The sequence below is a fragment of the Piliocolobus tephrosceles genome, chromosome 13, assembly GCF_002776525.5.
Source record: "Piliocolobus tephrosceles isolate RC106 chromosome 13, ASM277652v3, whole genome shotgun sequence".
NCBI lineage: Eukaryota > Metazoa > Chordata > Mammalia > Primates > Cercopithecidae > Piliocolobus > Piliocolobus tephrosceles.
In genome coordinates this window covers 6681297-6691251 of record NC_045446.1, presented here as the reverse complement: position 1 = coordinate 6691251, position 9955 = coordinate 6681297, and the positions used below count along the sequence as shown (strand labels likewise).

The 9955-nt window shown below is 59.7% G+C and overlaps 2 protein-coding genes across 3 annotated transcripts; one reads left to right on the top strand and one right to left on the bottom strand.

Annotated features, from left to right (window-relative positions):
• Positions 1–272: 272 nt before the first annotated feature.
• Positions 273–7659, top strand: RPS6KB2 (ribosomal protein S6 kinase B2). 2 transcript variants are annotated; one of them, XM_023186057.3, is made up of 15 exons: positions 274–454; positions 812–852; positions 950–1070; positions 1355–1423; positions 3580–3727; positions 4826–4883; positions 4963–5063; positions 5178–5268; positions 5352–5442; positions 5566–5673; positions 6209–6271; positions 6411–6488; positions 6590–6697; positions 6793–6905; positions 7200–7659. In XM_023186057.3, the coding sequence occupies exons 1-15, from the start codon at positions 371–373 to the stop codon at positions 7387–7389; spliced, it is 1464 nt and encodes a 487-aa protein (XP_023041825.2). In that variant the 5' UTR covers positions 274–370; the 3' UTR covers positions 7390–7659. The 2 variants fall into 2 exon arrangements, with proteins under 2 accessions (XP_026303460.1, XP_023041825.2); XM_026447675.2 differs by having other exon boundaries at positions 273–454; positions 5352–5673.
• Positions 7660–7765: 106 nt separating this feature from the next.
• On the bottom strand, positions 7766–9907 carry PTPRCAP (protein tyrosine phosphatase receptor type C associated protein). The gene is made up of 2 exons (XM_023186058.3): positions 9768–9907; positions 7766–8593 (listed from the first exon to the last, which is right to left on the bottom strand). The coding sequence occupies exons 1-2, from the start codon at positions 9888–9890 to the stop codon at positions 7994–7996; spliced, it is 723 nt and encodes a 240-aa protein (XP_023041826.3). The 5' UTR covers positions 9891–9907; the 3' UTR covers positions 7766–7993.
• Between the last annotated feature and the right edge of the window lie 48 nt (positions 9908–9955).

Sequence of the window (9955 nt, the reverse complement as noted above, 5' to 3'; positions counted from 1 at the left end):
GGCTGGGGATTGCATTTACATTCACACCTGCATACACTTCCGACCCTGCCCCATCCAAACTCAAAACTCTCCGTAGAACCAAAACGGGCTCCCAGAGAGTCGTGCTGGGAAGACCGAGGGTCCTGCCGAGAGGATTCCGCAGCTGAAGGCTGGGCGCCTAGCCACTCTAGGACTACAATTCCCGAGAGGCCTTGCGACGGACGCCATCTTTGTTCCCCACCAGGCTAAGCGATTTTGCGGAGGGGGAGCAAGACTCCTTGCGTCATCGGCGCGCGCGGCAGCCGTCGCGGAGAGATGATGTTCAGGTCCTGGACTGTCAGTCGGTGCGCGGCCAGGTACGGGCCGAGGGCCCCGCGGGGCCGGCGCCTCCATGGCGGCCGTGTTTGATTTGGATTTGGAGACGGAGGAAGGCAGCGAGGGCGAGGGCGAGGGCGAGCCAGAGCTCAGCTCCGCGGTGAGTGCCCCGCCCTGGCTCTACTGGATCCTGGAGCCGATCCTGTCCCCCAGCTGAGAACCGAGCGGCGGCTCCGCACGCCCGGAGCGGGCTCCGACCCTTTGCAGACCCAGATCCTTCTCAGATCCCGGCCTCTATTAAGCTCTGATCCCACCCTCACCCCGACCTCTCTTCCAGAACCCCAGCCTTTTTCCCCGATTCTACTTTTCCTGCCCTCGGCTTTTTCCCAGTTCTTGCACATCTCCTGCCAGCTGCCATCCCTGACACCCTTCTCTCCTGGGCCAAGCAGTCCAACCTGAGCGGGAGCGGGGAGGTATCCTTGCACCTTCCTTGACTCTTACCCCTCGGTTCTCACAGGACGTGTGTCCCCTTGCCGAGTTGAGGGCAGCTGGCCTGGAGTGAGTGAGGGTCGTGTTGGGGGAGTGGGGAATGGAGTGGGGAAGGGGAACTGGGGAGCACTAGAGCCTTGTCCTCATTAACTCCTTGTGTCTGTAGGCCTGTGGGACACTATGAAGAGGTGGAGCTGACTGAGACGAGCGTGAACCTCTGCCCAGAGCGCATCGGGCCCCACTGCTTTGAGCTGCTGCGTGTGCTGGGCAAGGGGGGCTATGGCAAGGTAGAGGCGGGCGCACCCTCCTCCTGCCTCACAGCCTCCATCTGGAGGCAGCAAAGGGTTCTCAAAACAAATTAGACTTGTGAATCAGTAAGGCTTCTAATGGGATTCAGAACCAGAAACATAAAGGAGGGAAGGCCAAATCCTCTCCAATCGGACTTGAAATCTTCACTGCCCCACCCTTGGCAGGGCCTAGGCCTCCTGGTCCCAAAGCCAGAGCTTAGGGTGGGGCTTCTTGAAGATAGGATGTGGAGAGGGAAGTTGATCCTGTCTCCCCTGCCCTACAGGTGTTCCAGGTGCGAAAGGTGCAAGGCACCAACTTGGGCAAAATATATGCCATGAAAGTCCTAAGGAAGGTGAGTCACTTGTTCAGCCAAGGAATACTGTGTGACTGTCATTCCCAACGTGCTGTACCAGGCTTTGGTCATTCCCAACGTGCTGTACCAGGCTTTGGGAAGACAGCAGGGAACACAGTGGAGGAGGGGCCCTGTCTTTGGCATTTACTGGTTTATTGTCTGTTGTGATGTGTATTGTCTTGCAGTAATTCTCAATGGGAGCAATTTTGACTCCCAGCAGACATTTGACAACATGTCTGTACACTTTTTTTTTTTTCCTTGTTTTGAGAAGAAGTTTCGCTCTGTCACCCAGGTTGGATTGCAGTGGTGTGATCTTGGCTCACTGCCACCTCCGGCTCCCAGGTTCAAGTGATTCTTGTGCCTTAGCCTCCAGAGTAGCTGAGATTACAGGTGCCTGCCACCACACCCAGCTAATTTTTGTATTTTTTGTAGAGGCGGGGTTTCACCAGGCTGGTCACTAACTCCTAATCTCAGGTGATCCGCCCGCCTTGGCCTCCAAAGTGCTGGGAGCTGGGATCACAGGCATGAGCCACCGCGCCTAGCCTTTTTTTTTTTTCTGTTGGGATGGAGTCTCGCTTTGTTGCCCAGACTGAAGTGCAGTAGTGCACTCTCTGCTCACTGCAACCTCTGCCTCCCGGGTTCAAGGAGTTGTCTTACCTCAGCCTCCTGAGTAGCTGGGATTATAGGTGTGTGCCGCCACACCTGGCACATCTTTGTCTTTTTATTTATTTACTTACTTATTTTGATATGGAGTCTTACTCTGTCACCCAGGCTGGAGTGCAGTGGTGCGATCTCAGCTCACTGCAACCTCCACCTCCCAGGTTGAAGTGATTCTCCTGCCTCAGCCTCCCGAGTAGCTGGGATTTACAGGCATGAACCACCACACCTGGCTAATTTTTTTGTATTTTTAGTAGAGATGGGTTTTTGCCATGTTGGCCAGGCTGGTCTTGAACTCCTAACTTCAGGTGATCCACCCAGCTCGGCCTCCCAAAGTGCTGGGATTATAGTCATGCACCACTGTGCCTGGCCTAGTTTTTGTACTTTTTAGTGGAGACTTGGTTTCACCATGTTGGTCAGTCTGGTCTTGAACTCCTGACCTCAGGTGATTCGTCCGCCTCAGCCTGCCAAAGTGCTGGGATTACAGATGTGAGCCACTGTGCCTGGCATGGACACATTTTTGATTGTCAAGGCCAGAGAGGAGTGTTACTGGTACCTGGTGGGTAGAGGCCAGGGATGCTGCCGAATGTCCCACGGTGCACAGGGCAGCCTCCCACAACAAAGAATGACCTGTTCCCAAGTGTCAGTAGTGCCCAGGTTGAGAAACCCTGTGTTAGAGAATAAACCCATCCCTGGAAATGATGACGGCTGACAGCAGCAGAATTACGGAGAAATACAATGGAGTGACAGAGCATGGCAGCAGGTAACAGACGGATGGTCTGAGGAGCTCTGGATGCCCCCAGTTTTTTTCTTTTTTGAGACGGGTTCTCGCTGTGTCCCCCAGGCTGGAGTGCAGTGACCAGATCTCAGCTCACTGCAAGCTCCGCCTCCCGGGTTTACGCCATTCTCCTGCCTCAGCCTCCCGAGTAGCTGGGACTACAGGCGCCCGCCACCTCACCCGGCTAATTTTTTGTATTTTTTAGTAGAGATGGGGTTTCACTGTGTTAGCCAGGATGGTCTCGATTTCCTGACCTCGTGATCTGCCTGTCTCGTCCTCCCAAAGTGCTAGGATTACAGGCTTGAGCCACCGCGCCCAGCCTTTTTTTTTCTTTTTTTTTTTTTGAGACAGAGTCTCAACCACATCAAACTGACTGACTTTGGACTCTGCAAGGGGTTGATCCATGAGTGCGCCGTCACTCACACCCAGGCTGGAGTGCAGTGGCGTGATCTTAGCTCACTGCAACCTCTGCCGCTGGGTTCAAGCAATTCTCCTGCCTCAGCCTCCTGAGTAGCTGGGATTACAGGCATGTACCATTGTACCCAGCTAATTTTTCTATTTTTAGTAGAGACGGGGTTTTGCCATGTTGGCCAGACTGGTCTCAAACTCCTGACTTCAGGTGATCTGCCTGCCTCGGCCTCCCAGAGTGCTGGGATTACAGGTGTGAGCCACCGTGCGCGGCCTGGATGCCCTAGTTTCTAACCAATTCCTGTGTCTCCAGGCCAAAATTGTGCGCAACGCCAAGGACACAGCACACACACGGGCTGAGCGGAACATTCTAGAGTCTGTGAAGCACCCCTTTATTGTGGAACTGGCCTATGCCTTCCAGACTGGTGGCAAACTCTACCTCATCCTTGAGTGCCTCAGTGGTATGAGTGCGGGCCCAGGCAGGGGTGTGTGGCGGGGGCAGGGAGCCAGCATAGGAAGCTCTGGGGGAAAGCTCTTGAGAGATGAGTCTGTGGGGGTTGGCTAGGGGCCCCCACTCTGTCCTACCCATCCACCCATCCATCCGTGCATCTGTCCCATCATTCATTCATTCATTCATTCATTCAGCAAACGTCTGTCCAGCACCTACTGTGTCCCTCACGTGTGTTGGGAGTGGATGGGCATGGTGGGAATTTGGGTAGAAGTCCAGAGGATGGTTGTGTCTCTTCCTACTCCCCTCCTTGTCTTCTTGTTCTCTCCTGTGTGCCCTGCATCCTGTCAAGTCCCCAGTCCAACTGGTTCATTCACTGTAGCGTCCTACTCTATCCGTCCACTCTCAGGGGCCTGGTGGGTTGGTCAGAGTACTTTTCTAACTGGACTGAGACCTCCTGCTCACCTGCTTTCTAGTGTCTCCTCCGCCTACTGCTGAGGTCGTAGAGCCTGGGGCTGCTCCCGGACCTTCTATTCAGTCCTGTGGCTTGCTGCCCAGATCAAGCCTCACCCCTAGGCCGGCTGACTGTGAGCCTCACCCCTGCTGGCTGTGAGCAGTCTTGGCCTGCCTTTCCCTCGTTTGGGCCAGATGAACCCTGCGAGCTTCTGCCTCCATGCTCTACATTCGCTCCGTCCATCTCAGCATCCCCTTAAAGTCCCAGCAAACCGCACTTTCTCTGTTCTGTTGTGTTGGGATTCACTCTGTCTTCCCTGTCTCCTCTGCGAGATCTTTTGGGCTAAGCTCTTGGAGCTGTGGCCTGGGCCTGGCGTATTGGAGCCGTCATGTACATGTCTGTCTCCCCAGTAGACTGAGCGTCCTGAGGGCAGTGGCTGGGTCTCTTCATCCTGTCCCCAGCTTCACCCAGCACAGGGCCAGGCACCGAGTAGGCGTCGGTAGATGTTTGCTGAATTGAATTGAATCCCCACGGCAGCTCTGTGAGGCAGGTAGGGCAGGAATTATGAGCCCCACTTTCCCCAAGAAGAAATAAAGACTCAGAAAGTATAAAGGGACTTGGACCCAGCATGTGGCTGCTGACATGTTTGTGTGGCAGGTGGCGAGCTCTTCATGCATCTGGAACGAGAGGGCATCTTTCTGGAAGATACAGCCTGGTGGGTGTTACTCCTCCACTTTCCTGAGGCCGCCAGGTCCCTGCCCTACTCCCGCCTTCACCCTGTCTTGTTTCTGCAGCTTCTACCTGGCCGAGATCACGCTGGCCCTGGGCCATCTCCACTCCCAGGGCATCATCTACCGGGACCTCAAGCCCGAGAACATCATGCTCAGCAGCCAGGGTGCGCATGTGTGCACGGGCAGCTGCAGGCGGGGTCTGCAGTCTGTGGGGATTGCCGAGGAGCTCTGTGGGTGGGATGGGGCTCTGGTCATGCCTCTCCAACACTCTTCCTCAGGCCACATCAAACTGACTGACTTTGGACTCTGCAAGGAGTCGATCCATGAGGGCGCCGTCACTCACACCTTCTGCGGCACCATTGAGTACATGTAAGTGGCACCTGGCTGGCCCAGGGGTCGGGAGGACGGCCCGAAGGGGCATGGCCTGACTGACAGTTCCACCTGGACCCCAGGGCCCCTGAGATTCTGGTGCACAGTGGCCACAACCGGGCTGTGGACTGGTGGAGCCTGGGGGCCCTGATGTACGACATGCTCACTGGATCGGCAAGTCCAGCCCCCTGGGAGGAGGAGGGGCAGGGGCAGGGGTGGGAGGAGCCCCCCTACTGGGGCAAGGGCAGGGCCTGGTGGGAGGCCCACAAGGCTCCTCTCACCTTCCTCCTCCTCCAGCCCCCCTTCACTGCAGAGAACCGGAAGAAAACCATGGATAAGATCATCAAGGGCAAGCTGGCGCTGCCCCCCTACCTCACCCCAGATGCCCGGGACCTTGTCAAAAAGGTGGGACTCCTCTGGGGCCCTGCCAGCCACTCAGCACGTGTTCTTGAGTCTCTCTGGGCTGTGGGGAAGCCAGGGCCACCCTGGCCTGTGCGTTTGCCTCTGGGAGTGAAAGGAACCCCTCCCTTGAAGTGAGGGATTCAGCCCAGGTCTCAGCTCTGTCACAGACCAGCTGCTGCCCTAGCCCAGACCTTAGGCTGAGTCCTAACCGGGGACGTGCTTGTGATGAGCTGGCCACACTTCCATCAAAGGCGAGCATCAGAGGTGTTAGGGGGAGGCCGGGCAGCCACATGGGGAGTTGGCGCCTCACCAAAGCGCCTTGGGGCAATGCCAGGGCCCAGGAGCCTCTGCAAAGCCTTTGTGGAGAAGGTGGCTCCACTGACCAAAACTTGAAAGTCCCCAGGGTATCCATAGGTGGGAACCACACCCAAAGGCATTCTCTCCCATGTCACCTGACCACCACTCCAGCTAGCCCTGGGACGTGGGGACACAGGAACAGTACCTGCCCAGGCCCTCACCCTCTCTCCTGGTCCCGCAGTTTCTGAAACGGAATCCCAGCCAGAGGATTGGGGGTGGTCCAGGGGATGCTGCTGATGTGCAGGTGGGTTTGGGACCACCACCAGGGGTAGGGCTGAGTCTCCAAGGGTGCCGGCAACGGGCAGGGCCCCAGGGCAGAGGGAGTGACCAAGGGGGCAAGCAGGGTGAGCTGTTAGTGGGTTTGGGGTATTCTCTACCCACAGAGGCATCCCTTTTTCCGGCACATGAATTGGGACGACCTTCTGGCCCGGCGTGTGGACCCCCCTTTCAGGCCCTGTCTGGTGAGCAGCAGGCCCAGTGGCCGGTAGCCGGTGGCGGGTGGCAAGTGGAGAACCCGCATCTTGGTGCCCTCTGACCCCTCCCCTCTCTGGTCGGCCCACAGCAGTCAGAGGAGGACGTGAGCCAGTTTGATACCCGCTTCACACAGCAGACGCCGGTGGACAGTCCCGATGGCACGGCCCTCAGCGAGAGTGCCAACCAGGCCTTCCTGGTGAGTGCGGGGCCTGGGGACTGTGGGACCAGGGCAGGGATGGGGGCTAAGGATGGAAGTTACTGAGTGTCGCATGGCCCTGCCTCCGCCCCCAGGGCTTCACGTACGTGGCGCCGTCTGTCCTGGACAGCATCAAGGAGGCCTTCTCCTTCCAGCCCAAGCTGCGCTCACCCAGGCGCCTCAACAGTAGCCCCCGGGCCCCCATCAGGTACTGAGGGATGTGGGGATGTGTGGCTGGGGTAGGGACACTAGCAGGCAGGACGCCAGCTCCAGCCTTGGGTGCTTTGGCCACGTCTGTCAGCCAGTGTTGGCTTAGGTTGCTGTGTCTGCCATGAGGACCTCAGTCCCTACCCTCCTTGCGGCCAGGCTGCCTAGGTGGGAGTTTGTGGAGCCCACGGCCTGTGTGCCTGGGCAGGTGGGAAAGTCTGCCTTCCCTGATCGAGTGCTGGCAGGCCCTGGCAGGGCCTAGGAGCCTCTTACTCTGCCTTGGTTTCCCCTGCAGCCCCCTCAAGTTCTCCCCCTTTGAGGGGTTTCGGCCCAGCCCCAGCCTGCCGGAGCCTGTGGAGCCACCTCTACCTCCACTCCTGCCACCGCCACCGCCACCGCCACCCTCGATCACCGCCCCTCTCCCCATCCGTCCCCCCTCAGGGACCAAGAAGTCCAAGAGGGGCCGTGGGCGTCCAGGACGCTAGGAAGCTGGGTGGGGTTGAGGGCAGCCCTTGAGCCCTATCCCTGTGGCTGTGAGGGCAGCAGGACCCTGGGCCAGTTTCAGAGACCTGGGGGTGTGTCTGGGAGTGGGGTGTGAGTGCGTGTGAAAGTGTGTGTCTGCTGGGGCAGCTGTGCCCCTGAATCATGGGCACGGAGGGCTCCAGGCTACGACTGCTGGGGCCAGGGCCCTGCCACCCACCATGCCCCGCGCTCAGCTAGCTGCTCCCGTGGAAGATTAAAGGGCTGAATCATGGCGCTGACTTGACTCTTTGCGCTGCACGCCTGGGGACAGGGGTGGGTTGCATTGTGCCAGGCGGAGTCCCTGGTCCGGGAGGGAGGGGTCTCTGTAGGACCACAGGGTCACAGGCTGGAGGAGTTTTATTTCAAACGGTTGCCTGATGCCTGTGGCGGTGGGGGTGGGGCCCTTCCCGTGGTGAGGGGGGTACACGTGGACTTGGGAACTGGTGGGGGGTGACAGTCTGAGGTGTGGGCATGTGGGGTGGGGGTCCAATCCAGCCATGGCATCTTGGGAAGCAGAGGCACAGCGAGTGAGTGGCCGTGGCAGAGATGGGACACCAAGACCAGCCGCTACAGTGCGGTGACATGGAGGCCCTGGCCCCCAGCTGCCCTGGCGCTGTCGTCCCAGGCCGCGCTGCCAGCAAAGGCGTGCAGGTCACTCAGCAGGGCCTCAGCACTGCCCCCTGCGCTTGCTGCTCCTGGGGAGCCAAGGACCAGGTCGCCCTCTGTGTCACTGTCTCTGGGGACCTGCTCTGGGCTGGACGCCTCTCCACATAGCTGCTCGCCTTCCCCGGGGTCAGCCTGCAGGCCACCATCCGTGACGTGGTCATAGTCTGCGTCCTGCTCATCCTCCTGTCGCTCAAGGTCATTGTCTGGGGACCCCAGCTCAGCTCGGGCCTGCAGCCAGCGGCCCGGGGGGCTGGCCCAGAACAAGCGCCGTGTGCGGCCCCACAGCGCGGCACCCAGGCGGGCCGGGTGGTAGTAGCCCCCCGAGTCACGGCTGAGGCGGCGCCAGGCCAGTGCCAGGCCAGTGACGAGCAGCAAGAGCAGCAGCAGCAGCAGGACAACGGTGACAGAGCTGGAGCCCACGCTGTCCTCCGCACTGCCACCCGAGCCCAAGGCCCCTGGCAGGGCCAGCAGCATCCCGAGCCCCAGGGTGCAGGGCAGAGCCTGTGGGAGACAGGCAGGGGCTCAGAGGGCTCAGCACCTGGGGTGGGGCCTGGTGCGGGGCAGGCTGGGTGATCAAGACCACTTTCCTTTTTTTCTCTTTGGGATCCTCTTGGGACAGCCAAGCAGAGAAGACCAAGGCCTTATTTGGTCAACCAGGCTCTGGCCCTGTGAGATCGGCCCCCATTCCTCCAACCTCCTCCCTACCACTCACCTCCCCCAACTGCTGCATACAGCCACCTACCTGGGGCCTTCGCACTGGCTGTTCCCTCTGCCCGGACAGAGGCTGAACCTGACCTTAACCTCTACCCCGATGTCTATCACTGCAGCCCACCCCAGCACTCAGCGCCTTTTTCCTCGAATGCCACCTAATCAGGAGATAATTGTACTCATTTTTTATGTCTATTATCTACCCCCCACAATAAGCTGCTAGGAGAAGGGGGCTTTCTGGGTCAAGCATGTTAGTAGATAGTCAGTAAGCATGGGTTAAACGTGTCTAGGCTGCCTGGGTGGGTGGGGGAGGAGATGGGAGGGCGGGAAAGAGGTTGCTAGCTGGTGTCAGGGCAGGCTCTCCCTGAGGCCTGGGATGGAGGATGGAGGATGGAGGGGCCTGGACCCACCCTGAGGCAACTGCTCATCTTCTGCTTGGCCAGGTCCCCAAGCAGGGGTCCGTGAGGCCCCTCTTCCTCCCTCCCCACCACGGGGCTGCCCCAGCTGCAGGGTTTCCGTTCTACTCCCAGTCCCTGAGGGCCCCAGGCGTGCAGGGCCGGGGGCTGGGGGAGGCGGGCGCAGCTGCCAGAGGAAGTCTGCGGTCGGAACAGGCTAAGTGGGGGGTGTCGGGGGAGGGGTGCTGAGGTGCAGCCAGCCTCCCCCAGCACCCCAGGCTGTCCACCCAGGTTCCGGGAATGCAAGTTCCCGCTCACAGGAAGACCAGGTGAGGGCCTTCCCAGGGCTCCTGAGGGGGGCCTGGTCCAGCGTGGGGTGCCGGGGGCCATGCCCGGAGTCCCAGAGAGCCCAGCTCAGGTGAGAGAAAGGTCCAGCCTCTGCCATACTTCTCTTAGGTCTCACCTCTTCCCCGGAGCCAGTGTGGGGCCCTCCTCAGCTCCACCGGCCCAGACAGTCCAGCCCCGACCGCCTGTGGCCCCCATCCCAAGAACCCAGGGGTTCCGAGGCTCACCATTGGTCCACAGGCCCCTCCGCGCCGGGCACCCACCTCCAGCTCTGGCTGTGTTGAGCGAGAAGTGAGCTCAGTGCTCGTCTGCAGTGAAGGGTGGCCCTGGCTTCCGCTTCCTGCCCACATGCCCCATCTGCCCCTCCCTGCCGCAGGACCCCCCGGTCCACGCCAGACCCTCCCCGGTCTCCCTG